The sequence below is a fragment of the Fusarium oxysporum genome, chromosome 14, assembly GCF_000149955.1.
Source record: "Fusarium oxysporum f. sp. lycopersici 4287 chromosome 14, whole genome shotgun sequence".
NCBI lineage: Eukaryota > Fungi > Ascomycota > Sordariomycetes > Hypocreales > Nectriaceae > Fusarium > Fusarium oxysporum.
In genome coordinates, this window is record NC_030999.1 from 308222 (window position 1) to 331822 (window position 23601).

The window sequence follows — 23601 nt, forward strand, 5'->3', positions numbered from 1 at the left end:
TGGAACCTCCTTGTATTCTTTCAACAGTTCTTGGAGCAGAGCTCGCAGCCAGACTGCTTCTTTTGTGGCTGCGGTTTGCCCCATGTATTCTGCTTCGCATGAAGACAGGGCCACTGTTCTTTGTCTCTTCGAGCTCCAGCTGATAGCGCCCGTACCAAGGTTGAACACATATCCAGACGTTGATCTTCGAGTCTCCAGGTCTCCCGCCCAATCCGAGTCGGTGTAGCCGAGGAGAGGTTGCAGTCCTCCTTGGTACACTAGTTCCAGATTTTGCGATCCCTTCAGGTATCGAAAGATACGCTTGACAGCTGTCTGATGCTCATTGGTTGGGTTCGCTAGGTGTCGACTGCATAAGGAGACAGCAAAAGCAATGTCGGGTCTCGTCCCCAGCATGAGATACATCAGGGACCCAATCGCCTTGGCATACCACTCTTTGAGTTTGTCCGCTGCCTTGTAGTCAGGGCCTGGTTCTCCGAACTTGCTAGTCGAAACTGGTGTGGCATTGGGAGCGCACTGGTCCATTCCAAAGTCTCTAAGTACTTTCTCGAGGTAGGTCGTCTGCGACAAGAAGATCGATCGGGTGGCTCTGTCTCTTCTTACGGACATGCCCAGGTAGTATTTGCATGGGCCCAGGTCCGTCATCTTGAACTTGTTGCACAGAGCTTGTTTGACCGCCACGATCTCGTCCTTGGAGGGCCCGGCAATAAGTAGATCGTCCACATAGACCGCAATGAACGTGTGACCTTTCACAAAGACTCCCATATCTGAAAGTAAAGGCTTGAACCCGAGGGTCGCGAGGAATGTCGAGAGAGTCTCATACCACACTCTTGGTGCTTGCTTCAGTCCATACAAGGCTCTCAAGAGCTTGCAGACTCTCCCACTTCCATCGTCGAATCCTTCGGGTTGCTGGACGTATATCTCCTCATTTACGAGGCCATAGAGGAATGCTGTCTTGACGTCCATTTGTTCCAGTTCCAAATCGAGTGCTGCCGCGATGGCAAATATCATCTTGTAGCTCATCGGCTTGACAACAGAGGCGAAGGTTTCGTTGAAGTCGAGTCCTTGCCTTTGCTCGAATCCTCTCACGACAAATCGCGCTTTGTACCGTAGAACTTGCCCATTTTCTCCTCTTTTGAGCTTAAACACCCATTTGCCTCGAAGAGCCTTTCGTCCTGGGGGAAGCGTGACTAAGGTCCAGACACCATTCTCGACCAGAGATCCGTGTTCATCCTTCAATCCTCCCCACCAGAGTTTTCCATGTACACCCTGCGTGGCTTCCTTGAAGGTTCTTGGCTCGGACTGATCGATATCGCGAGCCACTAGATACAGTTGTTCTGCAACCGTTGCTAGGAAGGCGAAGTTTGTGCTGGCGAGTATGTATCTCGATGGCAGCTGTCCCCTGGTCGATCTTTCGGGCAGCCGAGACTCTGCATGCTCCTCTGTTTCTTCCGATGACACTTCGCGCTCGTCTGTGGCAACATGAATACTCGATCTGGTTGACTCTTGGTCTGGATCCCATCCTGTATCTCCCACTGGGGGCTCATCCGGCGTCGTCTCTCCACGGCCCGTTTCCCCGCTTCTGTTCGCCTCTCTCGACGCGATCGGAAGGGGCGACGGCTCTAGAACGATGGCATTTTCCACATCGCTATCCTCTTCTCCGACTACTCGTCGTCGTTGTGATGGTCTCTGGTCACTCATTTGATGCGTGAGATTGTCGAGTGTTGGTTCGACATTTTTGATGTTTTCAGAGAAGACAACATTGTTAGACACAAAGACTCGTCCCCGTTCGTCAAGGAGTATATAGTTTGTACTGCCCTGATAGCCGAGAAGCTGACAGGGAATACTCTTCGACTGCATCTTCTTTCGCTTAGAGGATGGAAGCAGAGCCCATCCTCGTGAGCCAAGAACTCGCAGATGGCTGAGGTCAGGAACATCTCCATACCAGGCTTGGTAAGGAGTAGTAGAAATGCTCGCCGTAGGACAGAGATTTCGGATGCGGTTCACTGCCTTGAGGAAGTACGGCCACCATTTCAAAGCGAGTCCGGATTTGAGCAGTGTCGGTGTGAGTTTTTCCAGGATGATTCGATTGAGAACTTCAGCCAATCCATTTTGTTCGTGTTGCTCAGTTCCTGTGTAAGAGAGTTTGATTCCTCTGTCCCGGCATAGTCGGGTCAAACTGTGGCTTCGATTCTCTCCCCCTCGGTCGAGGTGCAGGAAGTGACATCGTCTTTCCGGTCTCTCGAACTGTTGCAACAGATGATGGAAGCACTCTTCAAACTCTGACCGTTCTTTGACTGGGTACACCCAGGACATTTGAGTAAAGTCATCAATAAAGCAAACCCAGTACCGGCTGCCGTCTACTCCCACTTCTGGGAATGGTCCGGCAATATCTGCATGAATACACTCCAGAGGGTAAGTGCCTTTCTTGATCGGTCGGACATGGGGACATTCCCTGAGTTTGCCCTGTACGCAGGCTCCACATGGGTTTGATGTAGAATCATCCGGTCGAATTCCAGTAGACATCTTCATCAGTCTCTTGATATTCCTCTCTCCCAAATGTGCGAGTCGCTCGTGCCAAAGGTGCAGGCGAGGATCTCCCACCGAAAAAGTTGCCAAAGCGGTTTGAAAAGGACGGTCCTCAACTTCATCGACTACATATACGCCTGATATTCTTGTCGCAGTGAGGACGACTTTTCCCTTGTTTGTAACCACTGCCTTCCCATTCCGAAAGACAACTTCTGCTCCCTTCTTCTCTAGTGCTGACACAGACAAGAGGTTCGAATGTCCTTCTGGAACATAAAGAGCGTTATCGAGAGTAACATTCTGTGATCCCTTAGGCCCTTGAACGCGGAGGCAGTACGTTCCGCACCCTCCTGGCATGACCTTTATGTCCGCAATACCATTGATGGGGAGACCGTGGTACCTGTGAAGTGATGTAAAGTTCTCCCGTCGACAAAAGATATGCGAGGAGGCGCCACTATCCAAGACGTGGATACGTTCGAGGGCCCGAGTTTGAAGAGATGCTTGAAGACCGGAAGGTCCGAGTGATGAGCCAATCAATCCAAGGTGGCCTTGGAAGTCATTTTGCCAGAGTGCCAGTCGAGCTTGGTCAGGTTGGAGGTGTGCAGGAGTTGTATACGTGGCAGATTCCAGTTCATCATTCGTCTTCTCCCTTTCCTTCTCCCGAACCTGCATTTTACGTTGTCGTCTCTCGTAACCAGCTTTGATACGATCTCTTCTAAGTTCTGGGTGGAGCCTCCAACAAGTGGACCTGTCATGCCCTTTTCTTCCACAGTACCCACAACATAATGTATCCTGGGCCATCATGGCTCTATGTGCCATCTTGGCCGTGGCGCTTCTTTGTCTGTCCTCCTCCTGAGATGCGGCAAAGATGGCGGTTTCAAACGTAACGGCCTCTTTGAGAACAACGTTGCGATTGCTCGGATTTCGGATAGGAAGGATGTTGTGATTCTGATTGAAGGCAGTGAGAAACACTTCATAGTCCGGACCAAGTCCACAAAGGAACTTATTGACAAAATGCGGTTCCCCGATCTGGCAGGTGTCATCCATCTCCAAGAGTTCAGCCCTGACTTGGCGTAGCTTATTTGCGTATTCCATGACCGAATCGCAAGATTCAAGCGTGAGTTCTTGATATCTGCGGTCGAGCTCTTGGAAGATGGCACTTCCGACGGGCCGATATCGGGTCTCAAGGTGGTTGATCATGCCCTGAGCCGTCGAGATCCCCGTGGTAAACACTCGGGCGTTATAACCGAGACGACTTCGAATGGCACCGCATGCTCGATCTTGGCGGCTCCTCCAGGCCTCAATCTGGGTTGCAAGGTCGTTACCTTCTGTTGGTGGTTGAGCATTCCTGGTCAGAAGGTCTCCATATCCACACATGTCCAGAAGGTCGAGCATTTCTCTCTTCCAGGTCAGCCACTGGCTGGTTTGCTCCAGCTTTGGAATGGTGCCGGAACTGCCTATGAGATTGAGCGATTCTTTGGAAAGGGACATGATAGATTCTCGTAGAAGCTAATGATTAAGAGACATGAGGGCGAACGGCAATCGACCAGTCTTGGATCGAGTCTTGGGAATGAATCTTGGCTGCGTTCGGCAACATGATAATGCCGTGCAAATAGGGGTTATCGGATTCGGGTAGAGATTGTCCGAAGGGTGAAACGCCTAGCGGTCTCAGATATCCATATCATTCCCTCCGTCTGGAGGAAGGGCAATGATCTGATGTCGATCATGTTGCAAACCACGTTTCAGGCATTCTTGGGCTATGTGGGCGTAGGTCGCCCGACCGGAGAACTTCAGCAATCTCAGACTGAAAGGCCGGTCTGGTCTGGCGAATCCGTCTACCAGATTGCAATCTGGGAAAATTTTGGTTATTCAAGATTCGACGATTTAAATTCGCTGCAATAAACGGAGGGTCAAAGGATCTTTCTGTAAACGTTTCTAGACATATCCTGTTAGCGGATCTGCAAGCTCTATCAGAGATCCAAGAGGGAAATAGCTCCAATTAAGCTGAATGCGTATGCGCAGTGGAAGGAAGCCTTTCGACTTCTTGTGTTATCTCGGAAAGTAGAAAGGAGACAGAAAACACTCAGCTTTTTGGTTGGAGAAAAGGTCGTGCCCTCCGGGCTCATAACCTGTTAAAGCAAAAACGGGTTGATTGTGTTGTTTTTAGTTCTAAGTTACATGTGTCTGAGAGGAGCACAGCTCCTTACATAGTATCCACATCGCAGCCACCAGTAGGTCGGACCACCTTAGCCACACTGTCTCAACAGGTATACACTAACATGAACTCTGCTTTCTACAGACATATCATGCTCATAAAGTTCTAACGGCTTCGTGTACCAGGCAACTTCTAAAGCCAAGAATATATCGGGTCTTGATGTCTGCTAAAGTTTTCGGTTACACGGCTGCACTTACCTATAATCATGACTTGGATACTCTGGGTTCATGTCCATCACGGCTAGACGTGCTTTTCTATCGACCCCCCATCTCTAGCATGATGTCATCCTCTACTGGCAAACTCCATGTCCACAATAAATCTCAACCGTGCGCGCATGATCGCTGCAGCGACATTAAGCTGCTGGATTTCCTAGTTAAAGCCTCTCGAGGCGGCGAAATGGATGACTGGAGAGGTGTCGCAGGCCAGGTATGGTCTCAATCATCCTCAGGAACAACAGCCCTTAGTAATCAAGCTGGGTGATTTAAAGTAAAACCTGTGGGATAGAATACCCCACACAGAAGAATCAATCAACTCACTACTGCTGCTCATTATGAATGACCCGACCTTCAATCCATTTTAAGCACATCCAGTGCGACAAGAGGGGTAAACTGGCCAAGCCAGGTATTCACACCCACCATCTGTGCCGCCACTGACGCCGTTCGTTCACAAAACCTTAAATAAGCCCACTTCTATTCTGTAAAAGTTTCCTGATTAGGATGCCCTGGGTCATACCCAACCAATTATCTAGCCACTGGGGTGGAGTGTTTGTCTCTACTGCCATGTGAAGAATTAGCGAGCGGTGGGTTTGCGGGTCCATCGGAAATGCCGACCAATCCTCAACTTTTTGTTCCTATCTAACCGCTATTGGGCGATCATCAAAGTCTGTTTTGGTTTGCGTTACAAAAGCAAGGAACACACTTACACCACTTTTGCGGCAGCGATTGTGCCTCGATTAGGCCTGCATCGACTTCTTAATGCAGCTGGATCTCGAAGCAGAAGCATTAATGGTGAATTGTTCATTGGAGGAGATGCTGGTCGGTCAGTCATTCAGGATCATTTATAACATGACGCCGCCGGCGGCTTGGCGTTGCGGTTTGTGAGAGAATGAAACTGTGTATCCAGAGTGTGAGGCGTTACAGTTTACCACTTCATATAATACACCAACGGGTACAATCATTTCACTCAACGCGTAACGGCAATTCGGGAAGCAGTCTCAATGGCTCTATGTGCCTGACTGTTTCTCTCACCCATAATAAACATTGCCACCCTTTGCAGCGGGTATTATATACTACATGTCAGTGTAGCATGTTAGTTGTTTGGTGACAATAGCGTTTACGGTGGGTTATCATGCCACTTTCGCAGCCAGATTCAAGAGACCTAAGGCATTTCCTAACGTAAATTTATGTATAGAGTCTTTCGTAAGATCCTGAACCGTAGCATTGAAAGGCACAATATGCCGTGCCCTACCCACAGTCTCACTGTTTCCTCCAAGTACAAGAAGCTGAAAGTTGGAAAATACAACATGTCTATGCCATTATCCCGCTGGGAATAAAGTTCCTAGGCTATGAACCTACCGGGAGGGAGGGGGCTTAATGTCTTGAATCCCGTGCACTCATCACGGCGTCTTAAATGACAGGTGATATGAGCGGTCATATGAGGCTTACTGTCTTCGTCTTAGTACGATCGATTTTCCAGAGGGGTTGCCCCGGTGTGTCTCGGTCCCTAATGTAAAACAAACGACAGATTGCTACCTCAAAAGTGTCACTAGCCATTGCCGCTTATCGATGGTGCCCGCAATTACGTCGTAATTCGCCCAGACCACGTGACGACTTATCCCCCGCAAAAAGCGGCCCGTGAAATCGTGTGCGCGGCGCCTGATAAGTGCATTTGATAAGTTCCCCGCAACTTATCAGGCCCCAGACAGGAAACAAACACCACGTAGAAAGGCCTTGATCGACCGAGATGGCCGCAGACGACTCGTACACGGCCGCAGACGAGCGTGCCCGTGCCGCCCGGAGGGCGGGCCTTCAGGCGAAGAAGGACGAACAGCCGGCGAACACGGCACGGAGTTATGCTGCGAAGCAGCGGGAGTGGAAGGCGCGTTCCCCCGGCCGCCGCCCTCTCTTTTCCCCTTTGCCCTTGTCTCTTTTTTTTTTTACGTAGAGTCCCATGGGCGGCTAACAGACGAGAACTTATAGGCCTGGTGCCGTACGCCTCGGGCTGCGGCAGACGGCTCACTTTATAGCTGGCCCGACGGCGAGCTCGTAACCCCAGACAAGCTAGCAGCGTGGCTCAAAGAGGATATCCTCTTACGACGCGTTGCCCCGCCGCAGAAGAAACCACGGGCACGGGGTAAGGGCAAGGGCAAAGGAAAGGCTGTACAGTTACGGCGGCAGCTCGAACAGGATCAGCTTGAGGCCGCGGCCCTGGCAGAGGCCGAAAGCCTAGCCGAAGCCCTAGAGGTCCCCCTGGCCGAGGCCGCCGAGCTGCTTGCGGACGACCGCGAGGGCTACGTGCCACCCACGGCCCTTGCGCCGGCTGCAGCAGACCTTGCCGAAGGATCTCTGCTTACGAGGGGCACTATCGACGCCTATATCGCGGCCGTTATCGAGCTCTGGCGGCTCCAGGTAGCCCACGGCAACGCAAACACGGAAAACCCCCGGGGCGCCGCTGTACGAGGCTTCCTTGAGCAACGCGGCCGGCAGCGGGGGAAGCACGACCGCGCCTCTTTTAAAGACCGCGGATCCGACGGGATCCAGGCCGGCTATTCACCCGACGAATGGCTCCGGGTCCAGGATCTCCTTCTCAGCGGGGCCGCATACATGCCGCAAAACCTCCGTACGCGAGTTGACCTCCTATTCGGCCACTACTACCTCTTACGGGGGGAAAACCGCCGTAAGATGGAGCTTGCAGACCTGTCTCTACTCGACTATCCGTCTTCAGAAGGCCCGACCCCCTGTGGCTGCCTCGTTACCCTTTTGCGAGACGGTAAGCTAAACAAGACGGCAAAGAAAGAGTTCATGGGTGCCCTCCGGCATAAGGACCCCTTGTTCTGTACGCAAGGGGCCTTAGCACAGCTCTTCTTCTGGCGCTGGCACGTCGCCGGCGAGCCGTCCCCGTCCTTCCGGCGCCGCCAGGACTGGTATCGGATCAAGGTTCTTGTCGGACGGGACCGCGAGCAGGAGCTCTCGTACCCGACGCAGCTACAAGAGACCTGGCGTATCTTCGGTGCTGCTGGCCTTATGGCGTCAAAGAAGACGCACCTCCCGCGCAGGGTAGGCGCCCAGGACGCGGAGACCCACGGCACGTCGCTCGCCCAGATCTCGCAGGCCGGCCGCTGGAACCAGAGCGTGCTCTGCCAGGCCTATCTTACGCATCTACCGCGCCAGTTCATGCGTATTGTCGCCGGCTTCTCGGCGTTACCCGGGGACTACTTCCTCGTGCGTGCGGCCCACGAGCCCCCGTATGTCTTACAAAAGCAGCTCTGGCCGTGGATCGAGGAGTGGGAGCCTCGCTTTGAGGCTCGCGCGCGCCGGCAATGTTGGGCAGAAGGTGGCCTCGATGACGACGACCTAGCCGCCGACGGCTTCCTTAAGCTTATGCGGCGCCTGCGCATAGTACTATTACAGGACCTGGCTGTATTGCAGCCTCACTATCCGTCGCTACCCTTCTTCGCCTACGCCCCTTTTAACGGGCCCGAATGGGATGAGTTCGCCGTCGCCGTTCGCTCTGACGCGGTAGGGGCTACGGAGCCGTTAAGCCTGCTCGTACAACGCGCGCTGCCAGAGCTTAGCGGTGTGTTAGAGAGCACACGCGAGGCCGTCTTACAGAATAGCCAGCGGCTGGCCATCCGGCTAGAGGCCCGGCTAGAAGGAATTCAGGGCGGCCTCGATGCCCTCCTCCAAGGCAAGGTCCCTGTCACCTTTACCGGCCACTTTGGAGCCGGGCCAGCAGTGTCGCTGGCGCCGGCTCCGGCTCCAGAGCCTCCAGTACCAGGTATGCCCGTCGTTGCAGCCCTGGCCAAGGTCTTTACAGTGCGGGATGTCTGGAAGGAATGGGAGGAAGGGATTGCAGGTCAGCCGGCCGTACGGGTGCTAGAAGAGACGTGGGGAAGCCGCTGGCGCCCGGGGAACGGGATCAGGGTGCAGTTCTGTCGCCGGAAGGTGATCTGGGACGAGCTCTTGGCCCGCACGGCGTCCGGCAAGAGCGAGGAGGAGGCAGTTGCAGAGCTAGAGCTCTTACGCGCTAGCCGGAGCTTGAACCGGCTCGTCGACGAGCTCAAACAGCGCCGCCGGCGGGGCCAGGGTCAGGGCCGGATACGGGTACAGGTAGGGACCCCCGTGCCCGATGACCCAGGCCCGGGACCAAGGCCGACTCAGGGCCAGGGCCATCGGGGGCGCTGGGCTCGGCTAGGGAGGAGGCGGACCGCCCCTCGTCGACGGTAAGCTGGCCGTCAGGTAGGATCTTTATATATTTATAGTAGTAACTAGTCCGTATCTATCTATCTATCTAGAAGGCGTACTTTTTTATTAATTCTTTTTTTTGAATATTAAGGAGCAGCAGGATCAGCGCATTGCTATGTCGCAGTCCTTGCAGCGAAGCCTGGCCCCCCAGCCGCTGCACACGCAAATATCTCAGCGCCCGCTCGTCTATACAGCGTCGCTCTAGAACCAAACGGACCGCCAGAGCGTAGCAGTCCTCCAGCCCTGGAATTGCATCGATTTGGCTCCTAACCGTCGAGATATTCGCGTGCGCGGCGCCGGGCACTTATCAGATGGTAGTTGTGTAATCACATACGATTTCCCGAAATTACTCCGCAAAACGACCCCACGATAAGTTCTGCTTATCTACAGCTGCAATGCCGTCAGTACGCTTCAATGGCCACAGTCTGCACCCCATTTCGCTCGACATGCTCGGCCTCGCGCCTACGCTCCTTTGCCGAACCCGAGCTCCGATGGCATGGAGGTGTTATACTCGCCATCGACTAAGTACCGTGAGCTACCGATATTGGAAACGTAATAGCCAGAGCAAACAAACGTTCAAAACAGAAACTACCAAACAGCAAGGGTCTGGCTTCGCAAGAACCACCAGCAATGGCTAAATGAATTTATTGAGTGTATTGATGACCAGATGCTTTTGTGTTCACAACATCCTCGCCCCTGTCCAAGCTTTCAATATAGCCGCACAAACTCCTCACCACTATCCCTCCAGGGGTAGATCGGACGACAGCATTCCGTAACCTGTGGCCATGACTCTCCACTTTGTGTCGCTCGTGGTAGATGTGGACCTAGTCACCGTCGTCTTTTCATGGCTCTTCATTTGCTGGGTAAGTGGCCGGATGAGTAGCTGGAAGACTACTCCAGCTGCCCTCGTGTTCCACCGACCTGTCCCTTATGCCATTGTCTGCTATAGCCGAGTTGATGCGGGACACCTAATGCAGCGGGTCAAGTCTCTAGCCCACTGATGCAATACGAACCTCTTCCGCGGGGAGTCGTCATATGGTGTCAACTGTCCTCCCTCGCACGGAAGCAGGGAATTGGAGTATAAAACATGAACACAGCCTGGATGTTCCACTATATACCAACCTTCGCCTTGCTTTGAAGCTTATTCATTCCTATTTCACGTCCGTAGGTTGGCAATGTGGCCTTCTTTCCCAATCTTTCATGAGTGACAGCATCAGCAAAATTGACATCTGGCTGGCAGCACTTGTAAGACCATATGATGGCCTATCAAACACACGACGAGCCCTCTCCGAATTATCGGTCTCTATACTCAACTGGACTCCAAGCGCCGAAGAATCCAAATGACTTCGACTCCGACAACCATGGGGACCATTTTAGTACATCTGGAGTCACAAGTGGATACATATCGACAGGTAAGCCCATTCTCGCATTCCCTGAGGGCATCCTATACCCTCCAAACGCCTAATGAGATGTTGTTTGACATTCAAAGGCTTAGATCCCTCATTCTTGATAGACTCAGCACAGACTCCTAGACTTGCAGCCAATTCTACATCGTACACCCAGTTCAACTCTTCAGTCCCGGCAGTATCTTATCCTCAGCATGGCCAACAACTGACCGCCTACGGCCAACCTCCGTTGCAGCATCTGCAACAGCCTATGTACTACCCGCTGCAGAACCAACATCAGTCAACACCGCCTCATGCTTTGAATTCTCTGTACTTTCAAGGTGATCCATGCTCTGGGCACTTGATAGCCCCCCAAGCCACTACAGTGAGCCCTGAAGCAGGACCTCAACAGCCAGTATCCCAGCACAAGCATCATTTGTGCCGGGAAACCGCAGTCGATATTCTGCCCATATATGTCACCACACCGCTTTCGAAGTCCCTATCGCCAGAGCTTTTTCCTATGCAGCAGGCTCGCCATCCACAAGACGGCGAACGACTGAAGAGCCCCGGAAATTCCACGCCCGATATCAACCCTAGCATGACACATGGGCCCATGCCCGCTGCAACCCACTTGGCTGTCCTCCGTGTCGATAACAGTGTTCCTTGGATCACCTTCCAACATCCTAGAGAAAGAGGCCAGAAGCAATACACGATTTACTGTGACATCAAGTCAGTCATCAGCGACGAGTTTTCCCCAGAGTTTAAACAGGAGAACTGCATCTACCCTCGGGCATGCTGCCCCAAGAGCCAATACAAAGGTAACCGATGGGTATACGAAGCAGATTGCAACCGCATGGGCTGGGCCCTGGCCAAACTCAATCCTGACTGCAGGGCAGACGAGGTCTTATCCAGCAAGCAGTTACCGGTAATAGCTGCCGGAACAGCAATGTAAATCCCAAGCTTCGAAGTCGAAAAGCGCAGCGCATAGCCAAGGAGACTGAAGTTCAGCCATGTCTAACGCTTTCACCTTGATAGGTAAGGTCGGAGGGCGTGGTATAACGGGTTGTAACTGAAGACCGTAGCTAATCTTTCGTTGATGGTGTAACGGCGGATTGGCGGCACCTGGGGGACTGGCGGGATCAATCACAACGTTTACGGGCTCCATTGGAACTTTCACAAAAAGAAGACAACGAATAGCTAGGCACCGTTTTTCTCGCCAGCGCCGTGAAGACTAATGTGCCTGCCCAAATTTTATACAGGCTTGATCAATATATCTTTGTCGCGCTAATCTTTGGGAGTAGTGATGCTCTTGTGGTAGTGTAGCCCACTTATGATATCTTTGCACTAGCCTCCAGGTCAAGGTCAAGGTCGCTGCTACCCAGAATTCGTCCTAAGTAGAACAAGCATATCACTACGGCTAGTGTCTACGGTTAATTGGTCAAAGTGTACCTTCGTAGGGAACCATAAACGAACGTAACAGCCCCACCTATTTGTAACCGGATTGTAGTGAGTGATGTCAGTAAAAGAACAGAAGGTAGGGGTACCCTCGCCTGGTCGGGGTATGCACTGGGCGGGATGCAATCATATCCACTAATGCACTCTTGTCTCGTTTCTGATCAGCCTTCTGCAAAAACCCAGGGTTCTAAAGTGTTGGCTGCGGTTCGAGCTAATCCCCACCCAGAGGACAGGGATTATAGATGAGCTTGTGAAATTCTTGCATGCATCAATGGACATGTTGGTGTTGCCACTGAGGGATCACTGCACACCATCTTGACTCCTCTCCCACCGGAATGCGGTCTAACCATGGGGTGCAATTGTTATATATAGACACGATCCACTTCTCAAGGCTCTTAGAGACACGGTTGCCCTGGATATAAGAGGCTCTTTCGACTAAAAAGAGCATGTGTACCGTATGTCACAAACATCGAGAAACTCATACCAGCTTATTGAGTCCATCACAAAGGCCTCTATCTTGTCTTGCAAACACCTAAAACTCCCGCATGTCGCACTACTACCACGGGTTACCGACGCAAACATCTACAAAATACGCGATGCCTTCCCATGCTGAAAACGAGGTCCCCAAAAGGACGCAGAGCAAGTGGTCGCCGGAGGAAGATGCTCTCATTATTCGGCTTCGAGGACATAACATGAAGTGGGAGGATATCTCAAAGCGCCTGCCCGGGCGCAGTGCACAAGCGAACATATGCTTCTCTTAAATACTCCCTTGCTGGGCCCTTGGAAAAGGGTACAGGCAGGGTCCCGCTCTGACCAAAGCCCGAATGAAAGTGCTCTTTCATGAAGGGAGGGACTATTGATACCTCATAGGCCTTGACACCGCGTTGCATTAGTTGGCAGATTTGGCTGGCTCGGGGACTGAAGGCGATCACCCAAAGGGGTACAGACAAATCGGATGCGGCATAAGCGAAGAGAACGGTGTTGAAACTTACATAAAACCCTGCATCAAGGAAGCAACGGTTACCTCTGTTGCTGGGTTCCAGTACCCCAGCCGCCGCAGCGCCAAGAAATGAATAGATTGCCAAGCTCTGAGTTCGCCCCCGCCCGGGCCTGGGCGTCCTTCGCAGGTCCCAGCGTGAAATTTCCTTCCAAGATGCTTGCAACTTCAGCATCAGGACATAAAGTAACCCCGCTTAGGACTAGTGGGCGCCGTTTCCCAGGCACGTCACGCCTCCGGGCCTATCCGCACCACGCACTGGAAGTCCCCATCCTTGTGTTCTTAGCAAAAACCCCTGCACCAAACCTTGCCCTGCCTTTCTGTAATCCGCAATCTCCAAAAGTTCAGCCTCCATTCACGGCTGCTTCGTTCATGGGTTCCGGTTAGACGCGATGATCTGTACCTCGGGGGTCTTCATACTTTTTGCCCCCCACTGTATGCCTGCATGTACGCACATGCACGGTCGACTTGGATCAGATTGAATAGGAGGTTCCTCCCTTGCCTTTGATTTCCATCGCTATAAGTATCAGCCTGCCCAGCCGCAGACTTCTTGCACTTTCATCGTCCTCGGCTTGTTGAGAACCAGAACCTCCACCGGGCCAGGCCCTGCATTGCGATCTCAGGACCTCGTCGAATTCAATATCTTTCCCATAAAGACATACACTCGCTCCGCCATTTTTGGCTCGCAACACGTCGTCCTTTCTACATAAAGTAAGCTCAATATTGCGCGACGAGACAAGCACGTTAGGCCAAGATCTTAACACTCGGATTGAATCATTTGATCGTTTCCTCTCCCCCCCAACCCGGCTTTGTCTTGGAATACTTCTGTCGCCATATGCCCGTTCGCAGAACGCGCTCATTTTTGTCCAGCTGCATACTTTCGGTATAATTTCACTGGCCGTGTTGGTCTCTTTGCGGCTCTTTGCGTCTCAAAATAGCATAGACGGCAATAGTTGTCGAAAGGAGGATCACCAGAAGAGCCGCCTGAATAAGAGCGCTCACTGTCCTGCTCCGCTGCCAGCAGCTCTCCGACGTTTACTTATCCGCCATGGCTACATCGAGTACTTTAGCTCCCATTCTTAGAAATGGCACGCACGGAACCTCGCCTATGGCTCTAGCACATAATCATCCTAGAGACCCGCGATACTCATCTCCCAATGCTGTCAATGGGAACCCTCCCCCCGGCCACCAGCCTCCGCCTAGTAAACCTCAACAGTACCTTCCGCCTTTGCAGCCGCAATCTGATCCCCGATCTTCGGCCTATCCTCCCGCACCTCCAGACCAACGAGGTGCTTATTGCAATGATCGCCGTCCACCATACAGGCAGGAGGCGTATAGCAGAGATCCCTACTATACCTACTGCCGCGGACAACCTCCTCCTTCAAGACCTCCATCGCCGAATGGCCTCCTAGGCTACCGTTACATCGCCGCTGACGTTTATGGATACCCCCAATCAGACATGGCAGTTCGCCTCCTCTGGCACAGGCCGCTCCGCGACAACGGGCATCAATTGCTTGCAGGTATTGTCGGAAGAAAAAGGTTTGTGCCTGGCGATGTTTGAGGATAATATAACTGCCACTCGAAAGTGCTGACTATCTATAGAGCCGCTGCAGCGGCTCCAATAGCCACCCCGGTGGCAAATGCCAGAATTGCGCCCGTGAGAACCAAGAATGTATCTTTCAGCCCACATCAAGCTCAATGCTCTTTATCCCCGTGTCAGCCATCCCAGGTGGTGTGCCTCCGGGCGCTCAAGTATTCGTCGCCTACGGGCAACCGCTGGCACCAGGCACAGTCCCGGCACCTCCATCGCCCCATGCTGCCTATCAGCATTCTAGTGCCCCTCCTCCTCTTGGGAACTACTACGCGCCTGTTCAACCACTCACAGAATCATCTTCGTCTTGTGGCGAAGCAAAAACCGATAACGGTAGCCAGCTTGCAGGGCGACGACGTCGGAGGACGTCAGAAGAACAGGTTGAAGGCTATGGACCGTGTTCGTCGTATAAAAGCGCAAGGCAAAGCCATCAAAACCCAACAAGCGACAGTTTGCCTCAAGCTGCAACAACTGGTATTTATGTAGCTTCTGCACCCCGCGGTCGTTCTCCGACAGGCCAAAATGGGTCAAGTGGTGCATTAACCTTCGGGAGACAGGGACAGCAGTTCAAGGGAGAAAAGACGTCGATCATGAGTATAGGAAATTTGTTAGTCGATAGCGACAAGACTTTGACGGGCCCAACTAACCTGGGTCTGGCCAACCAGGCGGACGACGAGATATCAGCGACTGACGAAATTGCGAACGATAGCTGCCGCTGCCGGATACGTCAACGGCGGGGGAAAATCGGAATTACGAACGATAACGCTTGCCGATGAGTTTATCGGCTTCTGCTGAAAGGCTGCCAGCAAGCCGATTGTGATTGAGTAGTTTGATACCCTTTTCGAATCGATGGCTCGCCGGCCTTTCCGTTAACCGGGAAGCGACAGGGACGTGTCTTGACGAACATGTGAGGAGGGGAAACCAGAAGGCGGAGAGGCATCGCGACAAATAGAAGGCATGTCAAGATCGAGAAAAAGAAGTTAAGTCTTGATAGAGAGCGCAGTCGGTTATTTGCCGGGTGCCCTACATTGGTGCGATTGGTCAGCCTATCATATCTTTCAAATGTTTTCGACACCTCATTCCTCTGTGACAGTTCTGTACAAGAAGAAAGTCGACCTCGTATACTCTTTGAGGACCAAGAAGCTCCAGCGGAATAAGATTTAGGCACTGGTCCCAGTAGGAATAGCAGTATCAAATAGTATATTCTTTCTCTACCTAATTGGCATAGATTCTAGGTACCTTTGATTACCCAGCTATGCCACCGTGATTCGTATCTGTGGTGGCGATTGGAAATTTCCTTGGGTCCTCTCTCGAAGGAAGAGAGGGTAGGTGACATGTCGCGTGAAACGATTGTGGAGGTACGGTATGATGGAACTCAATAACCAAAGAATGAGAGACAGGAAAAATATCCCAGCCAAGGCGATTGGATACCACAATCTGCTGTCCATTCTTTTGGCAATGGATTGGAGAATGAAGGACAAAACTGGGTGTTTCGAGCGGTAGGTATGGGTCTACTATCAACAAGAACATGCAAAATTTAAGTGCTTAAATCAAGTTTGAAATGCGAAACGCATGCAGCCCCAAGTGTAGCCTCTCAGGCACACCGATCGCCGTCGGCGAACCGTGTTTTAGTGGGGCTCCGGTACGGCGCGGCAATCAGAATACGGTGCTGCGTGGGGCTCATGGACGGGGGTTGCCGGAGGGCACCGCTACTTCCCATCGGGTTCCTGGACAAGTGGTTCTAATTGTGGTCCTCGGCGGCAAATGACAGTTTTGCGAGCGTATTGGGTTTATTTATGGATTATAAGCGAATACCAGCACACCGAGCTTCTCAAGCATCGTCCGCCTGCCTCTGTAGAGCACATCCTCACATTTCTCTGCTTGGTCTATAGTATGATAACCATGTTATACGAAACTGTGCCTGCTTCTGAGGGTACATGGATCGAGTATCTCAGAGAATTAGTTAGATTCAGCATGGCCATCGAGGAGGATGACACCATAGATCACGAGATCTATACTGGCGTGAGTCGTCACTGGTTATGTAAAGCATCGGATAGATCCCCGACTACGGGTACACTTTATCACCATCTCGCCATTCTTGGCCTATCGGTCCGTCCCAGTCCTCTGCGGTCGCTGTACTACTACACTAAGTCCCTCTGTGTTCCCATTCCTTTTTCAAGCGCACGAGAAAGTCTCACGAATGTCTTCAATTTGGCTCTAAGTAAGAGCCCCGACGATACTTTTATCCGTACTGACGAAATCCTTTTCTCCACACAGTCTTAATATGGCGCTTGAATCTCTGAGAGCTCCAGGATAGAATTCCTAGACTCGCGCGTCACTTCAATAACCAGCTGGATAGGAACATTGCTGATATGAAAGATGAATAGCTGGAACCAAGGTGCAGCCTCTTGAAGACGCCTAGCTCGAAACTAACCATCACAGATGCCAAATTGCTAACATGTTGTGTTGCTGTCTTCTGGGCTACGGTACAGAACATAATGTTTTTATGTAGACCACATCTGAGAAGATAGGAAAGACCGGAAACATCAAACATGGCATCAAAATTTCCGACATCGCCCCGCGCGAGAATAGCCGTCGAGACGATTCAGATCGTCTTGAGTCGCAAGGGCGATACCAATACTTTATCTTTCTTGCAAGCAATATTAGTCTTTATACACTATATGAGGCGACAGCCTTTTGAAATGATCTATCTAGAGAAGCGATTCCATTTGGAGTCCCTCGTTGCTTTCCTCAACACCTTGCTAGTTTCCCCAAACCAGTAGCATACAAGAGAAGACGGATTTCCAACCCCATTGCCAGAGGAATTTGCCATGCACGTTCTACACTTCTCCCAAGACTACTTTACCACTCTCTGAGAGTACTGCCTCACATCAAAACATGACTGTGTATATCGAGCCCCCGCAAGCGATCCCTACTGGAGGATAGATATAAACTTTTACCAAGGTACCGGTATGTAAGTGATCATTGATGATACATAGCTCAAGAGTACAAGAGGGTTGTGCTTTTATAAACAGGAGGAGTCAAACTGGCCACATCAGCATATACGACAGCCCTGCAGTACCATCCTTGGTGATCATCTGCTTCCTCAACTGCGTCTTGCTTCAGGTGATGTATAGATTAGTATCAAATGTAATGTAGGTCGGGAAAGATCGGGCTTTATTTCTACTCCTGAGCTCTCACTTCATCGGAACTGATGGATGAGTCCCAGTGCTGTTACGGCTCGATCGTCATTCTAGAAGAACTACGGCTTGGCGAGAACACGGTACTCGACGTAGTCCTCGCCGTCGATTTTGATAAGGATGCCTTGTGAAACGAGTTTACCAGTGAATGAGCCATGCGTCTTGCGTTCATACTTCACCCCGGCGTACATCTTTTCATCTTCAGCATTCGTTCTCAGTCGGAGGCTTTCCTGGCGTGCCCAGACTTTATTGAGACGTTGCATTTCGTCCCGCTCGTGTAATTGTTGCCGCCCGCTAACAGCTATGCCAGGGATATTCGCGGCGGCTGCTTGGGCTGCCTGAGCGGCTGCGACTGCTGCACGTTCACGGTTCGCTGCTTGCTGATGAGCGCGTTCCTGGGCGACCTCGATACGTGCGATCTCGCGCTCCACTATAGCCGACATTCTTTTGATTACATTTTTGTTCAATGATGTTCTGCCCGTTTAGCGAGGAGCTGGTGCAGTTGGAGGAGGGTTGTCGATATCTATGTATGACTGGCGTGCTCCAGCTCTAGTGGCGTTGTCCGTCCTGGCAGCCTTGAGCCGGTGACTCTGACGCAACTTGGTGCGACCATATCCCATTTGCCCTGTCTGATCAGATTCTTCGCCATAACCGCCCGGGAGACGCGGTGGAGCGGGTACAATAGACAAGGGAGCAGGTGTTTTTCTGTTCGTTGCAGCAGCCCTTGCCCGTGCTTCGTAAACAGCCTTGGTCTCATTTGAGGTTCGCTCCCCTTCTTTCTCTCCCATGTCTATCTGATACTGCCGCACCCGGCAATATTCCTTGATTTCGCTCCGTGCTAGGTTTTTCAAGTGCGGCTCAAATGCAACTTCCTCGTATGCGATCCAGAGGGCGCCAGCCCCAGCGGGGAAATTTCCTTCCATGAAACGTCCGTCGCGTGTCTCTCGTACCAGCTTAACACGGAACATATCATTTTGTCCCAAGATTCCGTATACTGCATGGCGATCACGAGGGTCCGGCAAGTTGGACTTCACCCAGTGCCCAATAAGAATTCGAGTAGGTCTGGTGCCGGGCAGAATATCGACGGTATGTCGCAAAGGTTGCGGGCCACCGGGGGCTGGCTGAACGGGAGTGTGTTCAATGACAGGGCTATTCGAGGGAGAAGGGCTGGCTGGTGTAAACCCTCCTTCTATTCTTCTCCTTTTGGCATCCCGATTATGTGGCAAGTGTTCGGGAAGGTCAGGTCCATGCCCAACTTGGAGTAAATTTGTTCCGTGCTCGGCAGTGGATATCTGGAGAGCACGACGGACTGCTTCTCTGACAGCAGCCTTCTCAGCAGCAACTCTCTCTCCCTCAAGCTCGCCTTTCCCAGCGCGGATCTTGACATACTCCTTCACCTGAAGCTGGTCTAGACCTACAAGGTGATCCAAAAAGACAATTTTGTCGAAGGCTGCCCAACTTCCGCCAGGTCCTGACGTAAAGGGGTATTCATCTGAAACATCTCCTTTGGATAATGTAGTGGGTTGGATACGGGTACTTAGCCGCTCGTGAACGTCGACGAAACCAATAACGGCATGCTTATGATCCGCAGTTGGGTCCTCTGAGTCTCTCCAATATCCTATGTTGACGCCTTTGGCACTTCCAGTACCTGCTCCAGCAGACTTGCTTTTCATGGCAACTTGTGGTTCCCGACCACCAGTCCGAGAGGGTCGCTTTCTCCTAAGCTGGCGAGAGGTGACGCCTCCATCAACAGCAACCGTGATCTCATCACAGGCTTTAGGTTCTTCGGATGCTGAACTTGGAATGAATGGCCTTGGTATATCATTAAGGGATGATTTTGGCTGAATATCAGAAGGGTTTTGTCTGCGATGATGAGTTAGATGTTGTGTATTGACTGCTGTCTTGAACCAGTCATTCGCATCCAACGCAATCTCAGGGGATTGAAAGGATATTCATCATGACGACCGACACTTTGTGGCCTCAAGAAGCAGAGAAAAAGGATTTTGAGGTCGTTGAACGCGCCCTCGGGATGTTGACGGGATGATGGAAGAAGGAAGGGGTAGCAGCGTCGCACGAACATGAGGCAATAGTTATGATTTACCTTTCTGATCTGTCTGTAGTTCCAGCAGCTGTCAGACAGTCAAGCGAGGCTAGACATATTAGCGGATGAGGAAGAGCGTGTGGCTTCTAGGAGACATGAGCAAAAAAAAAAAGCTTAGAACTGTAATCAGCCTAGCGTACTTACCCTATGAGGTTAATCCTACCGGGTGGAATAAACTTCGTTCATTGAGCCCCGCCCATACTACGTAGATGACTAAGTCGGTATGGGGCTCGGTCCGCCATCTGAGTCTTATGCCACCCACAGGGATACTGCTGTCTCCAAAATATGCAAGCCGTCCACGCAACTAGACGGTTCGCGAATCACGTTGCGAACCGCAAACCTCCATCTACGAAGCCGCAAACTGACCGACATCACGAATTGCATTGCGATAGCATTTGGGCATTTTGAGCAGCATTTTTATTATTATTAATTATTGAGAACACGTAAATCACGACGCGACGCCCCTCGTTGACCCTGCGCGACAGTTTCGGCCCCTCCACCACCGACGGAACCGCACCGCACCGACAACTTTCCCGGCATCACGACCCCGGGAATCTAAAATCACATCGTCAACGGTCCCGAATGCGCCACCCATGACGACTCTGGTGACGACTCGGCGGCCGCTTCGACTGATTAGCATGAGCAACGAGCAGGGGCGACTGATGAGCAAGCGTCTCGCTGCAGCGGCGGCGACAGATTATGAGCACGACGATGACTTCTCATTTGTGCGAAAATCGAAGAGAATTAAGACGGACGTGACAGATGAACCGAAGCCGGAAGCAGTGCCAGAGCCAAAGGCGGAGCCAGTGAAGAAGTCTGCAAAGGGACGACCTGTGGCGAAGCAACGCGCTGCTAAGGCACCGACGACTAATGGAACATCAAAAGATTACAAGATGAGGAGAAGGCTTGGCAAGCAATACGAAAACCACCGCCTGAGCAACCGCCTCTCTTCTCCGAAGGCGAGACTGGGCCTATTGTTCTACCAGGCTTTGATCTGTTGGATCCATACGAAGGCAAGATCAGAGGATTCCTGGCGGACGAGACAGCATCATTCGACGCTGTTCGGTCTCGGACAGAATCAAGGTTGCGGACTATTCAGTCGTCACTCGAGTTTCAGGTCGACCAACTTGCCGACAACGTTCACAAGCTCGAGCAGCGGGTTCTGCTTGCAGGCAAAGAAGCGGATAAGGTCCTTAGTGTTAGCGCCCTACGACTTCGACAACGTGAGGAGCGGGAGAAGGCGAGCGCAGGAACCAGGGACATGCCAGCCATCGAGGTTCTAAGGAGCCTAGGGAATATTCTACCTGAAGGAGGCGGGTGAGGGAGCAAAACCTTGAATTTGGAACGATCGTGCTTGATACCCTCTGTTTTCCTTCATTAGCCCTTTTCCTCAGCCTATGACATGGATGACGAGACGAGATAAGACAAGATAATGCGCCTTTTTCTCCCTCAATTAAAAAAAAAAAAACACGAGCGATTGATTCGCACTTGACTCTCGACGGGGGAGACTCGATACTTCTTGAATACTTTTGTCATCCTTTTTTGTAACTTTTGAAAGTCCTGGTAATCGCTTGGCGGCGATTCAGGCCTTTAGCGGATGTCTGGTGTTGCGAACCCCGTATCAGACGTCATTATCGTCATGGGACATGAGCCAGATGCGTCGGGCGGTGGATATCATCGTCCCCAGCGAAAGATGGCCATGACGACGAAGGTGTTGGAGATGCAGCATCAAAATGGCGATATGGATTGGCAGGAAGAAGGTGGGACTAGCGAGGGAGTTCTAGGACAAAACCGAGCTCGGAAGCAGACTGCCCCTAAGTCATCCGGGGGCGTGGTCGAGGCAGTCTAGAGCTCGAAGCAACTCCTGGGGCAGGACTTCAACATGAACATCGAAGCGATGAAGGCTGAGTTTCAGCTCGAGCTCACTAAACTCAGAGATTGAATGGCCGAGGAAGTCACCAGGGCCACGGCTCAGACGGTACAAGCATTATCGCAAGTCCGAGACCAGCTTATCCAGGCTTGTGGCGAGCTGGAGCAGACTCGACTACAGCTAGACATGCTGAACAAGACTGAAACACCACGGTCGTCGGTTTAATCGTATGTAGACGCAGCCAGGATAACACTCACTACCATGTCTAGCTAATCTTCATCTGCGGCCCGATCGGCAACTCCGGAACCGGTGTTCTGCACAGTGGATACGTCTAGAGTTCCTGAAGACCACATTGGAGACGCTACACCGACGATTATCCACAAGACAGTTCAGCAAGACATGCGAAAGTCGAGTGACCAACCTCACTGGCGATGCGTCGCAGTGACCAGAGATGGACGGAATACCAACCGCCTCAGGATCATTGGTAGGTACGAAGAAGAAATACAAAAGATCAAGACCATCCTCGAAACCAGGAAGCCCCAGGTGCAAGAGGCCTTCGAGACCAATTATATCCTATCAAAGTTGATAGCATGAATCGTACGGCCGTTTTTGACCAGGAACTTAATGTTCTCCCCGGAGCAATGGAAACCTTGAGCCATGAGAACGAAGACCAGATTGCCAAAGTGGCCTGGCTAAGCCGAAAGGTCAGCCCCAAGACATATAGGTCTATGGTGGTGTACCTCACTAAAAACAACGATGCCAAGAGACTACTACAGGAACACTACTTTCTCGTCGCAGGTGAATCGACACATACAAATGTATTCGAGCAGATCACTGGACCGGAACAATGCTATAGCTGCCAAGGGCTCGGTCACAATGCATTCTCGTGCAGCAAGACTCGAGTATGTGCAAGGTGCGCTACCGCAGGCCACCATCGCAGTGCCAGGCACAGATACCCAAGTGCGCTCTCTGAAGCGGTCCGCATGAGTGATTCAGTAGAGATTGCCTGAAACTTCACCCCAGGCGGCATGGTAGGTCGCTCCAGGTGATTCAACTGAATGTGAGAAAGCAGGATACGGTACACGAGAGCCTCATGAACGATAAGCAACTTCAGGATTACGCAGCAATAGCGATCCAATCGAAGCATGGGTTTCTTTTTCCTTTTTTCTTTTTCTTATCAGCAGTGGGTGCGCAATTTTATTTGGGAACCTGGGTGCCTATGTATTGGACGCCACACCCATCTAATGCTCATGTACCTTGTGGCTGATTGTGGCGCACTGACCCTGTCAACACGTTGCAGGTGAACGCGTTCACGCGTAACTTGCCCTTAGCATCTACAGCAACGCAATAGTGAAAACACTTTAACAAAGCTCAATGCGCAGAAGCACCGGAATATCAATTGCGACTGGCAGCTTTTTTGTTTCATTGTCTTTGTTTTGCGCGACACGGTGTTTTTGACCTTGAATGGACTTGTCATATACGCTGCCTGACCAGATCCCTACGACTTTTTGGCTTTACATTGGAGAACTCGAGACAGTATGGCTGCTGCTACACGCTCCAAGCATCATGGTGCGGTTCATCTCCAGGAGCCAGTTGAGAGTAAAGCTTCTCCAATCGCCGGCGAAGTGCAGTCGCTGCCTATGTGTCAGATATTAAGGTGAATCGTGTATATTTCTTGATTCTTTCGCAATCGAAGGACCATTGAGACCTTATATCTTTGACTGGTTCCTTCTAGGACTTGAGTCCTAGAAAGTCCTAGATGAAAGTCCTACGATCTAAGTTTAGGGCGTCAAACTTTAAT

General features: G+C 51.7%; 8 protein-coding genes across 8 annotated transcripts; 7 read left to right on the top strand and 1 right to left on the bottom strand.

Moving 5' to 3' along the window:
• The first annotated feature begins 6629 nt into the window (after window positions 1-6629).
• On the top strand, window positions 6630-9271 carry FOXG_14180 (uncharacterized protein). Its single transcript, XM_018394247.1, has 2 exons — window positions 6630-6835; window positions 6937-9271. The coding sequence occupies exons 1-2, from the start codon at window positions 6701-6703 to the stop codon at window positions 9181-9183; spliced, it is 2382 nt and encodes a 793-aa protein (XP_018253841.1). The 5' UTR covers window positions 6630-6700; the 3' UTR covers window positions 9184-9271.
• A 1188-nt stretch (window positions 9272-10459) lies between these two features.
• On the top strand, window positions 10460-11874 carry FOXG_14181 (uncharacterized protein; the record flags this gene model as incomplete). Its single annotated transcript, XM_018394248.1, has 2 exons — window positions 10460-10613; window positions 10691-11874. The coding sequence occupies 2 exons, from the start codon at window positions 10460-10462 to the stop codon at window positions 11536-11538; spliced, it is 1002 nt and encodes a 333-aa protein (XP_018253842.1). The 3' UTR covers window positions 11539-11874.
• Window positions 11875-14086: 2212 nt separating this feature from the next.
• FOXG_14182 (uncharacterized protein) lies at window positions 14087-15434 on the top strand (the record flags this gene model as incomplete). Its single annotated transcript, XM_018394249.1, has 2 exons — window positions 14087-14593; window positions 14641-15434. 2 exons carry the CDS (start codon window positions 14087-14089, stop codon window positions 15403-15405), a joined length of 1272 nt encoding a protein of 423 aa, XP_018253843.1. The 3' UTR covers window positions 15406-15434.
• Window positions 15435-16531: 1097 nt separating this feature from the next.
• Window positions 16532-16912, top strand: FOXG_21488 (uncharacterized protein; the record flags this gene model as incomplete). The annotated part of the gene is made up of 1 exon (XM_018401828.1): window positions 16532-16912. The coding sequence occupies one exon, from the start codon at window positions 16532-16534 to the stop codon at window positions 16910-16912; it is 381 nt and encodes a 126-aa protein (XP_018253844.1).
• Window positions 16913-17891: 979 nt separating this feature from the next.
• FOXG_14183 (uncharacterized protein) lies at window positions 17892-20314 on the bottom strand (the record flags this gene model as incomplete). The annotated part of the gene is made up of 4 exons (XM_018394250.1): window positions 17892-18273; window positions 18364-19692; window positions 20075-20089; window positions 20193-20314. 4 exons carry the CDS (start codon window positions 20312-20314, stop codon window positions 17892-17894), a joined length of 1848 nt encoding a protein of 615 aa, XP_018253845.1.
• A 254-nt stretch (window positions 20315-20568) lies between these two features.
• Window positions 20569-21454, top strand: FOXG_14184 (uncharacterized protein; the record flags this gene model as incomplete). The annotated part of the gene is made up of 2 exons (XM_018394251.1): window positions 20569-20744; window positions 20816-21454. 2 exons carry the CDS (start codon window positions 20569-20571, stop codon window positions 21249-21251), a joined length of 612 nt encoding a protein of 203 aa, XP_018253846.1. The 3' UTR covers window positions 21252-21454.
• A 115-nt stretch (window positions 21455-21569) lies between these two features.
• Window positions 21570-21977, top strand: FOXG_21489 (uncharacterized protein; the record flags this gene model as incomplete). The annotated part of the gene is made up of 1 exon (XM_018401829.1): window positions 21570-21977. The coding sequence occupies one exon, from the start codon at window positions 21570-21572 to the stop codon at window positions 21777-21779; it is 210 nt and encodes a 69-aa protein (XP_018253847.1). The 3' UTR covers window positions 21780-21977.
• A 413-nt stretch (window positions 21978-22390) lies between these two features.
• FOXG_21490 (uncharacterized protein) lies at window positions 22391-22810 on the top strand (the record flags this gene model as incomplete). The annotated part of the gene is made up of 1 exon (XM_018401830.1): window positions 22391-22810. One exon carries the CDS (start codon window positions 22391-22393, stop codon window positions 22808-22810), a length of 420 nt encoding a protein of 139 aa, XP_018253848.1.
• Between the last annotated feature and the right edge of the window lie 791 nt (window positions 22811-23601).